We start from the raw sequence: 19625 nt of genomic DNA, 5'->3' as shown, positions 1-19625 counted from the left end.
AGCTGATAATCAGCTAGGCGACACCTGAATCTCTCCTAAGTTGTTACCAAGTGGTCAGCTTACGGGGAACACTGGTTGCAGCTATATTTGGCTATAAACTCAGAATCTGAAAACAAGACAAAGGTGAATATCTCCCAGACTTTTATTTTTAATTTTCTTGATTCCAGAATGGTTTCTACCTTAAAGAACTTGCAGAGTCAATTTTGCTTTAGACTTCCACTGCAATTTTCAAAGAAGCCCAAGGAAATTAGATGACCAAATGATGTCTAATTTCAATACAAGTTGGACACGTAACTCTTTCCAGCTTTTCAGTATGCCCTATCTGAAAAGTCATTGAAGGAAGATGTGTAGATGGGAACTTCACACTATAAAGCCACTGCTCAGATATTACTAATATACATTGCAAAGAAAAAAGTGTGGGCTTTGAAAAATGATAAATGTTTATTTATTTGAATTTTTTCTCCCATGTGGTTTCTGGTTTAGGATTTACTGATGTGAACAATCCCTCCACCTATCTACAAAGTGACTTGCAAAAAAGTCTTGCTCTGAAGAATTTGACTGGGTTTGGTATAGTCATTTATGGTTTCATAAAAAGTTTCTATTAGATTTCTGAGGGGAGATGCTGTCTTTTGTGGCTTTATGTATCACTGGAAACACAAGCTACATCCAGCAAAAGCATGTGATTTGAATATTTTGCCAGAGTGAACATTTGTTCTATCAGACAGATGATAATGGTAAAGATATTTGTTCCCAGAGAAAGATATGCCAGGAATTTCCTCGGGCCTGGTCAAATGGCTTGCTGGCCTTACACTCTCATTTTTAAACATGTAATCTTTATCAGACCTTCTGTAAATTGATTATGGACAAGATACCCCTGTTCACCTTTGAGAGTGAAGAAACATTATTTTCTTTCATATTTCTTTATCAACCAACAAGAATAAGACATACGTATATTGTGTAGAAGGTATTAGATTTCTCTCTTACCTGCGCACACACAAATATACAGTCTAAATAATTTTTTAAAAATTTATTACAGATACTAGTGGTTTTGTGGTCTGTCTTGAATGAATATGTTGATAGGGCATCAGGATTGGTAGTCCTTAACTTTATCAAGATTTTGCTGTTTGATATTCAAACTTGTCTCCGCAAATTCTAGTCTTGCTGTTTTCTAATGGTTTGATCAAAGATGTTTGAAATTGCTTATCGTTTGGAAATGTAGTTAGCCAGTTCTTTTTACACAACTTTTTGGGGGGAGATTGGGAGGGTCTAAATATACCCCAGTTTTTGAAAACTATTACCAGGAGCATTTCTACTGTTTCTGGTAGAATCATAATGAATGAAGTGTACAAATGACTGTGCTGTATTTTCTTGCTGTTGTTAATAGTAATCGTCTCCTCCCTCCCCCTTTTCCTGCTGCCTTTTTTCCCCTCCTCTTCCCATGTACTTTTTGAATTTATTCAATCGGTCTGTGTATGATTTTTTTTTCCTGCCTTTTGCTTTTCTTTTATCTCTGACCCTACTCTCGTCTCCCCCTTTCGCTTGCTTGTGTTCCATGTTGCTAGTTTTTATGTTCGCACGCTCATTATCACCCTTTTTTGTACTTCAAATCCCAGCAGCTGTCCAGCCAGGTCCCAGAGCACATCCCTGTGGTTTATGGGACTGTGGAGAACACTCCTCTAGCTGCCAGCACCCCTGTCACTGCAACTAGCGACCCGAAGCAAGGTTTGTTAATGGATATTTTCTCCCTGGTATTTTTAGTCATTTCCTCTCTCATTAGTTTGACTTTTTATAAGCCTGTAAGCAAGCAGGATGGCCAGCTCCAGAAATAGAAGCTTCTTTGTGAAGCTTTGACAAAACTGGTGAATTATTTACAGATTCATTAAAATTTGGCAAAGCACAAATTTTACAATTGGGTAAAATTCACTCTTCTGAAACATTGTCCCAAAGCAATTGGTAGTCTTACTCTGCTTTTCTCATGTGCTATGATATTGCCTTCAAAGCCAGCACAATTATTGCCAGGAGAAAAAGGTCACATGGACAGAGGAACTTCTTAAGTATGTCATTTGAACCTACATTTAGCCACAGAGATATCACTTACCCAACACACCGCAATGATTCCTGTAGAGCTGTTTGTCATATTCTACCAGCATCCTCAGTATATCGGTAGAAGATGTTAATTAGCAAATTGTGCAGTAAATGGCTTGCCAAATTTCACTTTGTACTTGGAGTTGTTTTCAAATTGTGGAAGGTGAAAATTGTCTTTAAATGATTAAATTTCATTGTTATAGCTTTTAAAAAATTGAGTTTTTAAAATGGGTGTTTAAAAGAAGATATTCTTAGACTTGAGTAACTGCATGCCAAGTTTCTTTGCACAATGAAATGTTATGTCACATTAGATACCCTTAAGTGCTTGGGTATATAATGTAAGTGGTGTGCATTGTTAAGTGTACTGGCATTATCTTAACTGGTATTTCAATTATTTACTTTCATTCATTGGGATACACTGTTTGGGGCTTTATTCCGGAGGATCGGGCCAGTCTAGACGCTCTTTTCCGGCTTTTCTACAAGCCGGAAAAAAGCGGCGGACATCTTTATTTAAATCCCGCGGGGGATATTTAAATCCCCCGCGGATTTCCCTATTACGAAGTTTAAAATTAGCATGCCCCTTTCGGAAAAGGGGCCAGTGTAGACGTAGCCTTAGAGTTTGAGGATGATTTCCTTCCATGAAATGGTAGCTTGTTATTGCTGGTAGATCTGCAGGTAACGGTTAAGATCAACCCAGGATCCTTAGACTTTGTAACAGCTTGGACAGACTTTTTCTGATGAAAGGGGTGGATCTGGATTGTTGAGTCAGGTCATGGTGCATTCTTTCCTTCTTTTTCATTTCTCAGTTGGGTCTTGAAATTCTAGAATCATTGCCACAAAATCCTTTCCCATTTTAGTCGGTTGATGGCTTGGTTTTCTCATGTGTTTGTATATGTTGGCTTTGAGAATGTCTTTGAAGTGCCTTTTTTGCCTCCCATGTCTTGGCTTAGGTGTGAGAATAGGACCTGCATTAGGAGTTGATTGGTTTTCATAGAATATCACCAGCTCAATTGAATTGATGATGGATGAATTTTGGGATTGGGACAAATGCTGATGTTGGGGCATTGATCATTGCACTTGATGGTATTGGTTAGGAGCCTTGATGTGTCCATTGTATGTCACTCATGTTTCAGCACTTTACAGGAGAGCAAAAATAATGATGGCTTGCTACATGAGATGTTGGTTTGCTTCTTGATGTCCCAGTCTTCAAAAACGTTTTCTTGGGTATTGGAAGTATCGGAAGTGTTGTTGAATCTGCTCTTTCAGTGCCCCTGTCTATGGCAGATGTCTGGTGAGGTAATGGAAGTGCTTTGTATTCTCCAGGGTGTCTGTTGATCTTAATTGAGGGAGCACTAACTTGGTTGTTTAATGTCCATTGGTAGATTTGTTGTTGATTGTAAGCCTCAGAGAAGATGTTGACTGTTTTTTGAATATTTCGAAAAGGAGCACAGGGCATAGTTGTTCAGTGTGTGATTCAGTGATAGTATTTGCCTTGAATGAAAGGCAATTGAGACTGACGGGCTTACCCATCCATTCTGTATTGAATATTAAGTCCAGAGGCGACCTTGCCAATGATGAGAAGTTCTGTTAAAGTTCTGGTCTCTACAACATCCTCTGACAGGGAGTTCCACAGGCTGATTGTGCACCGCATGAAGAAAAACTTCTTTTTGTTTGTTTTCAACCTGCTACCTATTAATTTCATTTGGTGACACCTAGTTCTTATGTTATGGGAACAAATAAATAACTTTACCTTATTCACATTTTCCACACCACTCATGATTTTATAGATCTCTATCATATCCCCTCCCCCCCCCCCACACCATTCTCCTCTTTTCTAAGCTGAAAAGTCCCCGTTTTTTTAATCTCTCTTCATATGGGACCCGTTCCAAACCCCTAATCGTTTTGTTTCCCTTTTCTGAATCTTTTCCAGTGCCAATATATCTTTTTTATGATGAGGCGACCACATCTGTACGCAGTATTCAAGATGTGGGCGTACCATGGTTTTATAGAGAGGCAATAAGATATTCTCTATCTTATTCTCTATCCCTTTTTAAATGATTCCTAACATTCTATTTGCTTTTTTGATGGCCGCTGCACACTGAGTAGATGTTTTCAGAGACCTATCCACAATGACGCCAAGATCTCTCTCTTGAGTAGCTGTAGCTAAATAATACTTTGCTTCAATCCTCACTTTATTCACTACAGAACAGGAATTGGAAAGCTGGTCAGTGCTGTTTATGTCCTTAGTTCAGGGCACAAAGAAGTGTGGACCAGTGTTTCCTTTAAGCTGTGCTTTAATTATATGGTGCCCTGAGCCTCTGACTGGGCCGGGCTGATTAATCACCTGTGAAGCTTACTGGGAACATAGGTGTGGACCAACTGCTGCTGAAAAATTATCTTGTCTCAGGGACATAGAGGGCATGTGCAACCACGGTGAACATGTATAGGGACCATACGTTTCAAAAAACACATTATGATAAAGTAATTCACCTTACTTTTTCCAACTCAGCCTGATCTCTTTCACCAGCATATCTCAAAATGAAACAGAACCTCTCTTTAGTGGAAACCATACTTAACTCCCTGCTCATTTTCCTTTTTATGTGGGACACATTTTAATTTTCACTTCTGGAATTTAAAACAAAAGTATAAGGGTAGAATTATAAGTCTTTTTGGAGACCCTAAAGGTCTGAGGAATTTAGAAACTTCATTTGACAGTAAAACAATCTACAGTATCTCACTTCTTAATAATAACATGGTGTTTCGCATCTTTAAAGCAATAAACAAATTACTAAAATCATCACAGCATTCTAGTGAGATAGGCAAATCATAGTATTTCCATTTTACAAATAGAGAACACTAGCAGAGAGGGGTTGTGACTTGCTCAATGGAAAGAGGAATTCATTTTTAGAATGAATTTCACCATGTTGTTCCTGGGTCTCAGTGTTACCCTTAGGGTGTGTCTGCACAGCACCTTAAACTCAAAATAAGATACGCAATTTGCGCTACGCACAGTTCTGGGACGCTGAAATAGCACACCCATTATTTTGAAAAATATTTCGAAATAACTGGTGACCCATGGAGACTCAGGGTAATTATTTTTGGATACCTCCATTATCCCGAAATAGCTGTGCAGTGTAGACCTTCCCTTTGTCCACTAACCTCTTACCTAGAATTTACCTACTTTTATATTTGTTGTGTAGTCATTGTCATTTTTAGGAACAAGAGTCCAGTTTAGAGCATCAAAACATCTGTATGGTTTCCAAAATTAACAACAAACATGTCTTCCAGGGTTAAGGTTTTTAAGCATGCTTGGCTCAAGAGAAGTATGATCTCTTGAAAAGAGTTTTGTTCTGAAAACCTCAAGTGGTCATTAACTATTAAAGTTCCCCGAGAATCTTGGTTCTCACTTAGAATTAAAGGTTAGCTGCTGCTTCTGCAGTGTTCCCAGGGATCACCTGGAACACAGAGTGGGGCAATAAGAAGGACTGTAAATTGGAAAACTGTTCTGTCCTTGTGATGTTTGTTTGTTTGTTTCTTCCTTAGAAGAGAAAGCAAAACCAGATCCAGTATTAAAATCTCCTTCCCCAGTTCTCAGACCAGAGCCTAGTGGGGAGAAAAAAGGTCCAGCTGGCCAGACATCTGAAACTGCTTCAGTGGAACCACCACCAGAGCTTCCTCTTGCAGAATCACCAGTCCCTGTTGCTCCGAATGCAGGTGTAACTGCAGCTGCTGTTGCTGCTGTTTCTAGTGTATCTACATTCACAGCTGACTCAGAGGAGAGATGTGAAATAACTTCCCCGACAGAGGACACTATGCCTATATCCAATGCCACACCCTTCACAGAAGAATCGGACCCTTTACCAACAGAAGAGGCTGATGCTGATATGTGCAAAGAGCCTTCTAATGTAGCACCTAGTGATATTCCCGTGACTGCTAGTACTAATCTAATTAATGACATGAATGGAGTTAGTGAAAAAGCTCCTATGGATGGCACAACAGAAATAGTTCAGATGGAAGTTGCTTCATTGACTGTTGAACTGGAGAGTTTGGAAGGTCCTCCTGTAGAAGTAGAAATTGTACCATCTCCCATTGCTCTTTCCACCTCTCCCTCTCCTCCTCCAACTCCTCCTGTTCCTGTAGCTGCTGCTGTTATCACTGTAATTCCTCCTTCCCTTCCTCCTCCTCCTCCTCCTCTTCCACCTAGTTCCCTCCCTGCTCTTCAGGGAGATTTAGATGGAGAGGAGAGCAGAAGAATTCCTCTTATCGAAGATGTAAAAGATACTCAAAAGAAGGAAGAGATGGAAGAAGATGGGCAACCAGAGGGGAATGCAGAGTCTCAGAATTTAACCTTCAGGAAGAGCCCTGTACCAGGTAAGTGCTTGACCTTACAGTCCAGCATGTGTTAAACTTGGAGAGAGGGAAATGGGCGTGGTGTGGGTACAATTTTTAATCAGTGTTGTTCCTTCAGTTCCCCTGTGTTCCCACCCGTGGAGCTGTCACGTACCAAAGCACCAGTGGTTTACTCAGGAAATGCTTATTCTTAGTTAATAAGCACATCTAGGAAAGCTAATGAGGTTATTGCTATTGTTTGTTATAAAATGTAATTCTGATGTTGATAGAAGGGATTGCTTGTTAGACGTTCCCTGAGAATGTGTTAATTGTTACTCGTCTCCGGGGGAGCTGTGTTAGTCTGGAACTTCACAAATGAGGAGTCCTGCGGCACCTCAACGACTAACAGATGTATTTGGCCAAAAGCTTCTAAGTGGTTTTTACCCACAATAGCTCACAGCCAGAGAAATCCGTTGCCTTGAAGGTGCCACAGGACTCCTCACTGTGTCACTTCATAGCAGCTCTTGGTTTATTTTGTTTCAATGGGAGCAGGGGACAGAACTGCACCATATGTGTGTCCAGCCAGAAATCCTAAAAGACATCACTCCTCTCTAACCTGGCTGAACAACCAGCTCCTTTTGATTTGTCATCCTGCACTAAAATCATCTTTATTTTCACCAGTCTTTCAATTCTTGAGAGTGAACCTTCTGAGAAGGCTGTCTCATAGGCTTGCGTTTTGGACAATGACAAGAAAATGATATTTTTGAAAGAGATAAATGAGTTGGGCACTTACGCAATGACTGAAATGCCAAGTGTTACACACCAGATCTACCCAGCTTCATTTAAGTAACATTTTCCCCTACAAAAGTAATGTTGCAATAGTCCTATTTTGTAAACAAAATGTTCTTTCCTACTCAGTAGACTTTATTGTTATATCAAATGTCAATATTCCTGGAGTTAAAAGAAATAAACCCAAACTATACACATCACCCTGGGAAGGTTGCGAGTTGTTTATGAATGATTTGGAACCCAGAAATGAGATGCAAACTTCTGTAATTAAAGCCTGCATTTTCATCCCAGAACTGTTAACTACATTTGGTTTAAATTGTCCTATTCAAACGTTGTGGTTTTAGCTTTAAATTGATTAGTTTAGCCAACATTTTTTATTTTCTTTATTTGCTTCATTTTATGTGAAAGGTCATTGTTTCTGAAAACAACAAAGTGTGGAAAATTTATCAATTTTTGAATTGTAATTCTTCACACTTGTGTCCTTTTAGGAAAGTCTTCAGAAGAATTCCTGCAGCCAGTCAGGGTTGGTAACTGCTAGAATGAGGGCTTCACTATGAATTTCTGGTTTCTGTGACATTTTAGCTAGTAGAGACAGATGCTGAACAGCACAAAAACATCACAAGAGTTTTGTTATTTTTCTTGGATTAAAGATTAGGAGACTGTTTTTGATCTCTGAAATGAGGTAGAAATGGGAATAAAAATTTATGAACTTGGTGAAGCTGAGTTCTCAACTTTTTAGAAAATACTTCGAAATAACATTGTCCACGTCTATACACAAGCAGTTATTTCAACATAAAGTCGAAATAATGTCAAGCTGGAGGACTGCTTACTCTGACTCACGGGAGGTTGGGGGAAGAGTGCTCTGTCTTGAAATAACTGCTGCTTAGACACCACCAAAAGTTGAAATAAGCTATTTTGACTTAAGCTACACAGTTAGTGTCGCTCAAGTTGTGTAGCTTATTTTGAGTTTACCCCTGCTGTGTAGACGTGCCCTCGATGTTATCAGATCTCATAAATAAGGCTCCAGTTTAATCATGGGTCCTTTCAGTAAAAGTCATGGATGGGTCACTGGCAAAAAACAAAAGTATCCTGGCCCATGACCTATCCATGAATTACCATTAACCCTGATTGAATCTTCAGTGGGGTGGGCGGTGCTGGGGCATTCAAGGAGCCCACTGCTGGGGGGAAGCCCCATCAGACCAGCGGCTGCTCTCTGAGGTGAGCCAAAATGGCCACTGCAGAAGTCATGGAGATCACAGGAAATCACAGACTCCCCCTGCAAACCACATGACAAACATGGGGCCCTACTCAGAAAGCATGCCTGGTTTGGACTGGAGACATCTAAAAGTAATTTGATTGTTTCAGGAAGCGCATACTCATTGAGTTAGTATTGAATTGATCCCTCCGTGTGATGGTAGACCATGTTGTAGGAAGTGCTGTCTTTTGAAGGAAGCATGAAATCAGTGCTCTGACCTCTTGCAGTGAAAACTCTCATGATGCTGTCTGCAAAATTAAGTGTATTAGATCTTTTTTGCCAGGGCAGAATGCCAGTCCCTGTATTTATAGTTTGGTCTAGCTCAGGGCTGGCTTGAGGGGTGAGCGAGCTGGGCAACTGCCCAGGGCTCCAGCCGATGGGGCGCGTGCACCAGCAGCAGTGGCCGGGCCAGGCTGGGCAGCGTGTGCGCTGTGCGCCCCGGGGGCGGGCCCCAGGCTGTGCGCCAGCGGCTGTGGCCAGGCCACATATGTGCTGTGCGCCCCAGGGCGGCGCCACGTACCCGGGCCCGGGACGCCAAAATGGCTCGGGCCGGCCCTGGTCTAGCTAAAATTTCCTTTATGGCTTTAATCTGAGTTCTGCACTTCCTACTCTAAATTATTGGGTAATGTGGTTGGCATTGTGTTAAATGTATCATTTCGTATCATAGGTGACTTCACTAAGTGGTGGGTGAAATTGTCTATGCATATACCTGGGTATTCTGTAGAGCACCTTGGAAGGAATTGTTCTGTGGGAATGAAAGGACTTAATGAATGTGGTGTAGTATTATTGTCTGCAAACAGAGTTGTACATTTGATGGAACAGACGTCTGTCCAACAAGAGGATTAACTCCAGTCTCCTGCAGTTCTGTGTTATAAAGCAGGGGTGGGGAACCTATAGCCGTGATTCTACAGCAGGGCAAGCCAGTGTGGACACTGCAGCCACATGAGGGAGGGAGCCCTAAGCTTCATGGTCCTGACCAAGGCAGGCCAGGGCTAGATCCATCCTGTGGGCTTTGCCTGGCAAGGGGAAGGAAGTGGCTTGGTGCACTGCAGGGAAGTGCCCCCCACAGACACAGTCCCCACTAACACCCGGGAATCAGAGCCAATGGGAGCATCAGGGGATGGTACCTATAGGAAGTGTTTCCCTGCAGCACACACAACCGTGCAGAGAACCTGTGTCCTGTGTTCTCTGCTCCTCGGGGGAGCTACGCCGTGTAGATGCTCCAATCCCCTGCCCCCTTCCTTATCCCACTTCTGCACCATCCCTCCTTCCTAGACCATGCATCCTACCTCCCTTCTAAATGTCATACTTTTACCCATGCCCACTCCCTGGCAGCCCCCTCCTGCACACTGAACCCCTCTTTTTTTGCCTCGTCCCAGAGCCTAACAGGGGCCACAAAATCCACTAATCCCAGGCCGCCAGAAAAATTAATCCTATCCTGGGGCTAAGTCCTGAACCTTGGCACTCCTCCCTACTCCCCACTTGTGGCTGGAGCCTGAGGTGAGTCTTTTTTTTCCTGCTTCTCAGTTGGGGGCCACATCTGTGGGGGTTTTCCCCTCCTCCTTGGGGACCGAGTGAGGATTGTGAGTTTTTATTTTTGGAGGTCTTTTTGCTTTTCACTTGTGTGTGACTCCCAACACAAAAAATGTTCCCCACTCCATTATAAAGCAAGAAAAGGAAAGGTGTCTTACCAGTAGAGAGAGGCCTATGTTGAAATTTTGGCTCTTTGAAGTCATAGAACCTCCACCTTCTATTTTAGTGTTGCCCAGATTTCAATCCATGATTTTATCAAGAGGGAAAATCTGTGTATTAATTTTTGTGTGATCTTTCTTGTGATTATTGTAGGGAGGTGATACATGAATATTTAATGCATAATTTGGGCTATTTTTTACTATTGTTTTAAAAACCTGAATAGATGATTTAGTCTAGTTTGAAACAATAGGCTTTTATGTGGTTATATTTATAATATTATTAGGTTTTTTTCAAATCTTACAAATGTACCAAAATACAAGATTCATCATAATACACAACAAAGTGAAATAATTGTCCAGGAAGATGGACTTTGAATTAAATACCCAGCAATGTTCTGTATTAAAAATAGCAAGAAGATAGTATCATTTGGCTACCCTCAAAAGGCAGAGAATACCTCAAAAATCTGCGAACTCCTCCCTTGCAGGAGGAAGCGTCTCAAGATGCGTTAATATGAGTTTTGGCCAATAATTGTATCACTTCGTGTTTCTAACTTCTTAGTCAAAACCGAATGTATAAGTTTTAGTATGGTAGAATCTTATGAACACTCCAGGAAGTGTGTGTGTGGGGGGGGGGAGTGTTTCTAACAAAATGTTATACTTGTTCTTTCAAAAGTTTACAACTGAACATTAAGTTAATACAGCTTTGAATTGTCTTTCTCTTTTCTTTTTTAGTAGTTTACATTTAACACGGTGGTACACAGTATAGGGGGGGTGTGGTGTGGTGGTTTTTATTTTTGGGGTTTTTTTGTCTCTGCTGCTTGGTAGCATTACTTCTAGTTCCAAGTGAGGTATGTGGCCTACCTCATCAGTTCATAACTATGGTGTTCATTATAATGCGATTCTGTTGTATATCATTGGTGAATTTTGTAAACCAGATCACACAAATCTCCCATTTCCAGTTTCTACTAGAAAAAAACAGGGCCCCGGAGGAAAATCACATTTCAGATCCTTTTGGGTTTATGCATTTGAAATAATTTATGTAGCTACATTCATTTGAAACAAATGGCTGCTGTGACCAGATTTTAGTGATTGTGTATATATTTATGTAGAGATATAGATAGCTATAGATACAGCATCTGTCTGTTTCTATGTCTGTGAATCCATTTGTTCAAGAACTCCTCCTGAAAGGTAAGATCTAGGGCCACCAAATTTGGTATGCAGCTTCCTCTTATCCTAACTTAAACCAAGGTCAGGATTTGGTTGCACTAGGAAAATAGGAAGTCCCTGGAATGGGATTGTTTTCCGTAACATGGAAAGGGAGGGAGCACAGAGGAAGGATGTGATACTCAGAGTGGCCGCTGAGGTTCATGAGTGTAGAGGAGAGCCTTACTCAGAGTGGCCACTGGGGGCAGCTGTACCATCAAGAGAGTGGCCAGCAGGGCTGGGGCTTGTCATCTTGCTAACCACCAGACCAGGTAAGTAGCCCTTTGCCCCAAACCTTCCCTCCAGCCCTTATCTGCACCACTGCAGGGGGGAGGGTGAAAGCCCTGTCACACGGGGTAGAAGGCTCCTTCTGACTGGTGGAGTTGGGGTGAGAGCTGGCTGGGAGGGAGAGAAAAGGCCTCTGCCAATCCAGGTTTTGGGAGGAGAGAAAAGGTCCCTCTTGCCATGGGTGCTTGGGGGCAAGTGAGAAAGCCCTTGCTGATCATAGGGGCTAGGAGGAGAGAGAAGACCTCTGAGTATGTCCCGTAGGGGCTAGGGGAAGAGAAAAGGCCGCTGCTGGCTGTGGGGGAGAGAAGGCCCTTGCAGGTTAAGAAGATGTGGGGGGAGGCCCTGCCAACCAGGCGGGGAGAGAAAGCCTTGCTGGATGGGAGCTGCTGTCCTGAGCCTCTCCTCAACCCCAGCCCTCACTCTTGCACCACCCACATGCCCTGCCCCTTGCCTTGAGCCCCTCAACCCCCCATCCTGACTCCTCCCCTCCCCCCACACTGCCAGCCTCCTGCCCCACCCTCCCATCCTCATGGCCTTGTTCTGCCTCGTGCAACCCTCCCCCCATCACCACCAGCACTCTGCCACGAAGGACCCAGGCATCACTGGGTAAGTCTTCTAGTTGAAAATATACGAGTAGTTTTAGGCCATGTTGTCACTAAACAGAAGATTGATGCTGCTGCGATCGATCTTCCAGAGTTCGATTTAACAGTCTAGTTAAGTCTTGTTACATTGAACTCAGAGAGCGCCCCCACTGGCGACTGGTACTCCTGCTCCTGCAAGGAGTAAGGGGAGCCAACGGGAGCATTTGCTACCATCGGCCTCCCACTGTGGGGACGATGGGGAAACTCAAAACAAGGTACATTGACTCCAGCTACATAATTAACTTAGCTGGAGTTTCATATCTTGATTTGTCGTTCTCTTTAAGGCTGTGTCTAGACTACACCCCTCTGCCGGCAGAGGGATGTAAATTAGGCACTTAGAAATTGCAAGTGAAGTGGGGATTTTAATATCCCTCGCTTCATTTGCATAATTGTGTAATAGCGCTCTTTCGAAAAAGCGCTATTTCGAAATTGAAACCGTAGTCTAGACGCAGTTCTTTTGAAAATAGAAGCCTTTTTTGAAAGATCCTGCAAATCTCATTTTTTCAGGCGTACAGGATTTTTCGAAAAAGCTTGCCGTTTCAATTTCTAGATTGCGGTTTCAATTTTGAAATAGTGCTTTTTTGAAAGAACGCCATTACGTGATTATGCAAATGAAGCGCAGGATATTAAAATCCCCGCTTCATTTGCAATTTCCAAGGGCCTAATTTACATCCCTCTGTCGACAGAGGGGTGTAGTCTAGACATAGCCTAAGTGTAGACTAGGGATATTAGTGTGTTCTCATTTACACGATTAACTGAGAAGCCTGGGCTCATTGGTTAGTTCTAATGCTTACACACACACACGCTGCCTCTGTATCAGAGGCAGCAAAGTGGGGGGAGGTGGGAGCCGGTGCCTGTGGAGAGCCAGCTCCCACAAAACCACCTGCTGCCCCCACCCCCTCTGCTTCCCAGAGAGGCAGCAGCATGGGGGGCAGGCGGGAGCCGATGCTTAGGGGGAGCTGGCTTAAAAGACGGCTCCCCAGGAGCACCAGCTCTTGTGGAGCTGCCTGCCCCCCTGAGCTGCTGCTTCTGATAGAGAGGCAGCAGTGCATGGGATGGGAAGCAGGCAGGAGCCAGTACACATTAGAAGCTGGCTTCCAAGCCAGTGCCCTATGCATACCGGCTCTGTGCATACCTGCCCCCCACACTGCTGCCTCTCATTTTAAAAACTGACTCCCCACGAGCACTGGCTCCTGCCTGCCCCTGTGTGTGTAAACATGTAACTGCAGTTACACGTTTACACACACATGCCCTAGGGTAAACCTGGCCTAAGAAGTAATTGGGCTCAGAGACTGTTGCTCAGGCTGTTGATAATCAAAGATGGCACCTATTCCTGGTTTGATTCTCTCTTAAGTTATTCCTAACTTGAGTTACAATGGCTGCTGATGATTATACTTTATACTCTTGATCCATAGGTCTCATATAGCTTCATCTCCATTTTACTCAGGAATCTGAGGCATAGAGAAATGAAGTAACAGTCAGTGAAAAAGCCAGGCGTAGGAAGCAGATCTCTTCTAGTTCCCAGTACAGTTCACTTCTCTTGGATCATGCTGTCTCTCTAATACACCAGAGAGGATGGTTTCTCTCTCTGCCATTGTTTTTAATGGCAGATGTTCATAAACCTTCACTGCAGTTTGCACTAATTGACGCTGTGGTTGTGTCTCTTCAGAAAGACCAAGTGATGCATTGGCCTGGGGACTGAATTGCTGTCCCCCTGTAGCTCTGTGCCGTAGCCCACCAGCAGTGCAGTTTGTTTGCTTGGTTATGTGACCATGCAGGCAGATGTCTCATCTAAGAAAATTGTTTACAAAGAGATTCAGGCAACACAGACTTTGTTCCTGTTTAAAAAAAAAAGTCTCCTTGTGATGAAAGCAGCTAAAAAGCAATCCATCTCAATTGTCAGCAAGCATTGAGATAAATAGAAATGGTAAGTTTCTCCTAGTGACTTACAGTCATTTTACACAGATAACAGTGTGAAACAAACTTGCTCTGATGCCTCCTGTTCTGCAGACAGTGGAGGACTTTCTTTCCTAGTGCTGTTAATCTGGTACTTATCACCAGGACAGCATTACCTTTTAAAAATGTAATTGTAACTCAAAATGGAACAGGAGGTAGAAATACGGAAGTTGATTAAAAACAGAAGTAATAAAATATTTTATACTTTGAAAGGACATTAAAGGGAAGAAATCGAGTCTGTAAAATATACTCATAAGTTCCTTCTCCCCTCCTTTTTTATCACAGTTTTTGACAATGGACATATCTGCAGTGTCTAATTACACTGCTCTGTGCTTGCGCCTGGTGGTGTTGTCAAATCTACCATTGAAAGAAAACATGTTACCATTTTTAAATTCAAAACAGAATGGGGAAATTGGTTTTAGAAGCATCTCTGGGTTGTATTAGACAAGAGGGCTGAGTAGATGATCACAGTGGTCCTTTCTGGTCTTGGAGTTTCTGAAGACAGTTTTAGGAACTGAGCGAATTGTGCTCTAAATAAGCTCATATTTGAGAGGAATTCCATTATGAATGCCACAAAAGTCTGCATGATTTGATACATACCGTATTGTGAGGAAGGGAGGGAGTTAAAGGTTGAAGAATAACTTGAGACTTCCCATGCTGGCAGAAAAATTAGGCAGAAATTGCTTTTAGGTGTTTCCGTTGTATGTGAAATGTCTCAACTAAAATGTCAGACCTGAGTCTGAGCCTGTCAGACTTAGTTTTGGGTTATTTTTTTCCTTTAATATCTGTGATATTTCTTGAGGCAGATAATTCCTTTAGTTTGGGCGCCTGGGCTGTGCAAAAGGACTTCTGAGGGCAACCTAAGTAAATATACAAGTGCAATTAATGTTCTGGGGACGGGTGAGCACGGCTTCATAAACTGGTCCAGCTTCACATAGTCACAGTAAGACTTCCATAGACGCGATGTGTCTACTATTGCAAGGGGGGAGAGGTGTGTATGGTTAGTATCATGTATTCCAGTTGGGCTTGCCTGGAACGCACATTACTAAAACATAGACACTCATAATTTTTAATAATGGAGATGTGATCTGTAAAACGAGAGACTAAAACATCTAGTGCTCCATTTCAATTTGCATGAAAAGCTACCACACCAAGATGAAGATGGTTACAGTCTGTTCTTTTAGGTTAGTTTGATACAGCTTTTCATTTCTGCCAATGCAACCCTCTTTTGGGCAATATTTAGGGACTCTCTGGTGTATTCCATCAGTCATTTGATCACCAAGCTGAGAAATTGCCAATGAGATTCAGGCAGCAGCAGAGGTAACTGGATGAAATAAAGCTGAAGGAGCCAAATTCTCTATTACCATTCACTTTGTTTTATTTATACCCATGCTAACAGGGTGTAAAATGCTAACAAATTAGAATAACAGTTTACATCTATTTTGTAAGATACAAATCAATTCAACAGGCAAGGCATTGGAGAACATAGTCCATGCTCCTCATTCCAGCTTAACTCTACTTTCTGTTGAATGGAACATCTCACTTAATCCAGTATAATTATGTAGTTACTTAATTTGTATTTTGACATTTCTCTTTGTGAACGAGGAGTGGAAGAATATAAGAGACTGTTATAAGAAATCAGCCATTACGTAGTTGTTTCTTTTTTCCAGTGGTTTTCTGGACCTTAAATCATGGTTCTTCTTCAGTTTTTGCTCATGTCAGTTCTATTCTAGGTGTGTGCACACCCACGTGCACAGTTGTTGGAGACTTTTGCCTTAGTGATATAGGTAGGGTTGGCTGTGGTTCTTAGTGGTGGTTCTTTGTTCTACCTAATTTGTATCTAGCTAATAATAGCATGTCTTTGTTGTAATAGTTGTAGTTTTTGTAGCTAGTCTTTGTAGTTAGAGTACTTAGTCCCAGCTGAGACTTTGACACCCCTCTTCCCCCAGGAAGACATGCCCCTCTTACTCAGCTTAAAGCCTTGTTTCTCATGCAGCCGGCTGATCCCAATCAATGACCCCATGACAGCTGCCTGAAATGTTTGGGGGAAGCCTGTAGAAAGGGCAAGTGTTGCATTTGTAAGTACTTCCATACTTGTACACAAAAGGAGTAGGATAACTGCTTGAGAGCCCTCCTCAAAGAGGCTGCACTTTACCCTATGTTGGACCCCTCTATAGAGGAACCCATGTGGAATACTTTGGCTTTGATTGGAAGTGCCTTGCCTGGCACAATTCCTTGTCACCAGTGATGAGGAAGCACCAAAAGAAGAGGAGCCTTGCAGCATTTAAGGACAAGGGGGCTGTGGACAAAGGGCCTTTGTTAGACCGTATGTCCACCATGGGGCTTCACGGGGTTTCTGCTGAGGCCTGATCAGGGAGCCATCCTTCCCCTCTGCCCTCCGACTCTGGGTCATGGCAAGGACCTTCTCCCTGGGCCATCAGGGTCCAAAGTAGTACCAGTAGCCAAAGAGCAAAGATGGCCCACTCCACTGGTACCACAGCAGATGATTATCTTGGCTTTGATCTCAGCGCTGAAGGGGAAGTCTGTGGGAGTTCAGACTCATGCGAATCTCAGCTTCACATCCCTGTCTCTGCAACCTCAGACCCCAGCACTATATCCAAGCTCTGCAGCTAGATGACCCAGATCCCCAACATGTTCCCTGCAGACTAGGTACCGGATGCCAGAGCTGTGATGCCGTTCCCTGTACCAGTAAACTTCCAGCCCCAGGTCGCTGAGGTCTCAGATATCCTCCCCCCAACCAGAATTCTGGACATCATTCACCATCCTGGAGGGCTGCTTAGAATCCTGGCCCCGATCCTGGTTACCTTAGTACTGTTCTTCCAGCAGATATTGCTACTTGTCTTCACCTTGCCAGTCGTGGACCAGAGTCAGCAGGCAAACCCAGATTCCTCCAAGGCTCCAACAAAGGTCAAAATGCAGCTGGAGGGATAGTGGTCTGGGTTGGACCAAGTATTTAGCCTGTAGCACCAACAGGAGAATTCTTCTCCAGTGCGATAGACCATCATAGCACCAACCATGGTGCTGTTGTAGCAGAGACAGTGGCTTTCCCAATAGCTGTACTGGAACCCATGGGAGGTGCCAATGATGCCTGTCGTCTTTCCACCTGGACCCTTCTCGAAACCAAGGAGGCCAAAAGCAGGCAAGTTGAGGGTGCAGCCAAGGATGACACCCCAGACAATCTAATGGATCCATCCTTTCCCTTCTCCTCTCTCCTTTCTTGTCAACTTGGTCCTATATGACCTCAGACTGTTGGACACTTGATGCAGACTCTTCGGGCTATACCCTATAATTTATCTCTGACCATTCTTCCCATCCCTCTTCATGGACCCTTGAGCAGCTTCTTCCTTAGGAGGTCAGTAATCTCATTTGCCTTGGGACAGTGGAGGAGGTTCCTTGGAACAAGGAAGGAAGAGGGTTTTACTTCTTTTACTTCCTATTTCTGAAGGCAAAGAGGGTTTCAGACCCATTCCTAACCTGTGTGACCTCAACGAGTCTCTTCAAGAAGTTGAAGTTTCATATGGACTCCCTGGCCTCCATTGTCCCCTTCCTTGATTTGGGAGCCTTTTATGCCATTCTTGATTTAAAGAACACTTAGTTCCCTATTTCTATTTTCCCAGCACCATTTGTCGTTCATAGAAATGTGCTTTGGTGTCTCATCAACCACAAAGAGTGTTGAAAAATTGGATAGTGCCATTGGCCACTCACCTATGATGAAGGGGAATCCAAATGTATCTGTACCTCAACGACTGCTGATCTGATCTGTTCCACCTTTTGCAGCCTGGGGCTGATAATAACCCTTAACCTCATTGCAACATAGAATTAATTGCAGCAGTATTGATGAGGGCCTTTCTCCCCGAGACTCAGTTCCAAGCAGTGGTTGACTTTGTCTCATGTATGCAAGCCCACACATGCCCGAGACAGTGAGTCACATGGCAGCCTTCACTTAGGTGTTCTGTCATGCGCAGCTCCACCTTCAGGCCCCTACTGGAATGACTGGCATCAGCTTATATCCCCAAGATGCACAGCCTGGATGGGTGTTCAGGGTGCTGTCATCTCTGACTTGGTAGCAAGATCCTGCAGTGGTGCTGGAAGAAGTCCTCTTTGCAGCTCTGGCTACATCGACAACCCTTGTCTCCAATGCATTGGACCTGGGGTTATCTCACTACTCATGGTCGTTGGTCCAGTCACAATTGCTCTTTGCATAGTAACACCAAGGAACTTTGGGCGGTTTTCCTGGCCTCCCCTGCTTTTCTTCTTTATATGCAGGACAAGGGGATTCAGATCCTTATGGGCAACAAAGCCACCATGTTCTGTATCAACAAGCAAGGTGAAGCCGGCTTTGCAACCCTTTATCACAAGGCCCTAAGCTCTGGGGCCTCTGCAGTATGGCACACAGCTTGTTGCAGCTTACCTCCCAGGGACTAAGAGTGCCCGACCCCCAGGGTCCTCAGCCATGACAGAGCTAGGGAGATCCTCATACTACCAGCCTGGCTGCTGGAACTCATGGTTATGACTCCATTCCAGCTGCCTTTCAGGCTGACTTTGCTGTTCCAAAATCACGGCACTGTTCTGTACCCAAATCTGGCAGCACTGCATGCGGTGGCTTGGCTGCTGTGTGGTTGAATTAGCAGGAGCAGCAGTGCTCAGCTGATGTCCAGTAGATCCATTTGGGAAGTAAAAAAGTTCTCTAAAAGTATCAGCTACCCGTTGGGCCCAACAATCAGCCAACGTTCTGTCCATCTTACAGTCCATTTATCCAGTCCATACTTCCTTAGCTTGCTGGCAAGAATATTGTGGGAGACCATATCAAAAGCTTTGAGAAAGTCAAGGTATGTCACATCCACTGACTTCCCCATGTCCACAGAGCCAGTTACCTCGTCATAGAAGTCAATCAGGTTGGTCAGGCAGGACTTACCCTTTGTGAATTCATGTTGACTATTCCTGATCACTTTCCCCCCTTCCAAGTGCTTCAAAACCACGTGGTGGTTTGTCAGAGCGTCTTTTCTTTGCATAGCATGGACTAGCGACTTTGTCTCTTCCGATTTTGAGCCTTAGGGTCTTGAAAATTGTAGGTTATTGTAGTTAGAGTTAAGTGGTTGTTCAAAGTAGTTAGGAGTTAGAAATTAGAATTCCTGTGGGGTTTAAACCCTGTGCACACTGTAACCGGCCTGTGACTGCACGTGAGCCCTACAGCCGCTGCCTCAAGTGCTCGGGGCAGTCACATGTGAAGGACAAGTATGTTTGTACAAATTTTCAACCCAGAGTTCAGAAAGAGCAGGATAATCATTTACAGGCTCTCCTTATGGAGGCTCCTCTTCCTCCAGCTTTCAGGATCTCTAAGATGACAAAAAAACCCATACTTGTATT

The 19625-nt window shown here is 43.4% G+C and overlaps 1 protein-coding gene across 18 annotated transcripts in view; it reads left to right on the top strand.

Moving 5' to 3' along the window:
• EIF4G3 (eukaryotic translation initiation factor 4 gamma 3) overlaps positions 1–19625 on the top strand; it is a 324364-nt gene that overhangs the window by 167881 nt on the left and 136858 nt on the right. For 14 of the 18 annotated variants that reach the window (XR_012897363.1, XM_075906736.1, XM_075906731.1 and 11 more), the window contains 2 exons: positions 1614–1722; positions 5629–6456. Coding sequence is in view for 17 of the 18 variants with exons in the window: in XM_075906736.1 (XP_075762851.1) it covers positions 1614–1722; positions 5629–6456 (937 nt within the window). In the remaining variant the exon portion in view is untranslated. The remainder of the gene's footprint in view (positions 1–1613; positions 1723–5628; positions 6457–19625) is intronic. The other 4 variants (XM_075906746.1, XM_075906740.1, XM_075906735.1 and 1 more) reach the window with 1 other exon arrangement.

This window comes from Pelodiscus sinensis, chromosome 23 (assembly GCF_049634645.1).
Source record: "Pelodiscus sinensis isolate JC-2024 chromosome 23, ASM4963464v1, whole genome shotgun sequence".
In the NCBI taxonomy this organism is placed as follows: domain Eukaryota; kingdom Metazoa; phylum Chordata; order Testudines; family Trionychidae; genus Pelodiscus; species Pelodiscus sinensis.
This window is presented reverse-complemented; position numbering and strand designations above follow the sequence as displayed.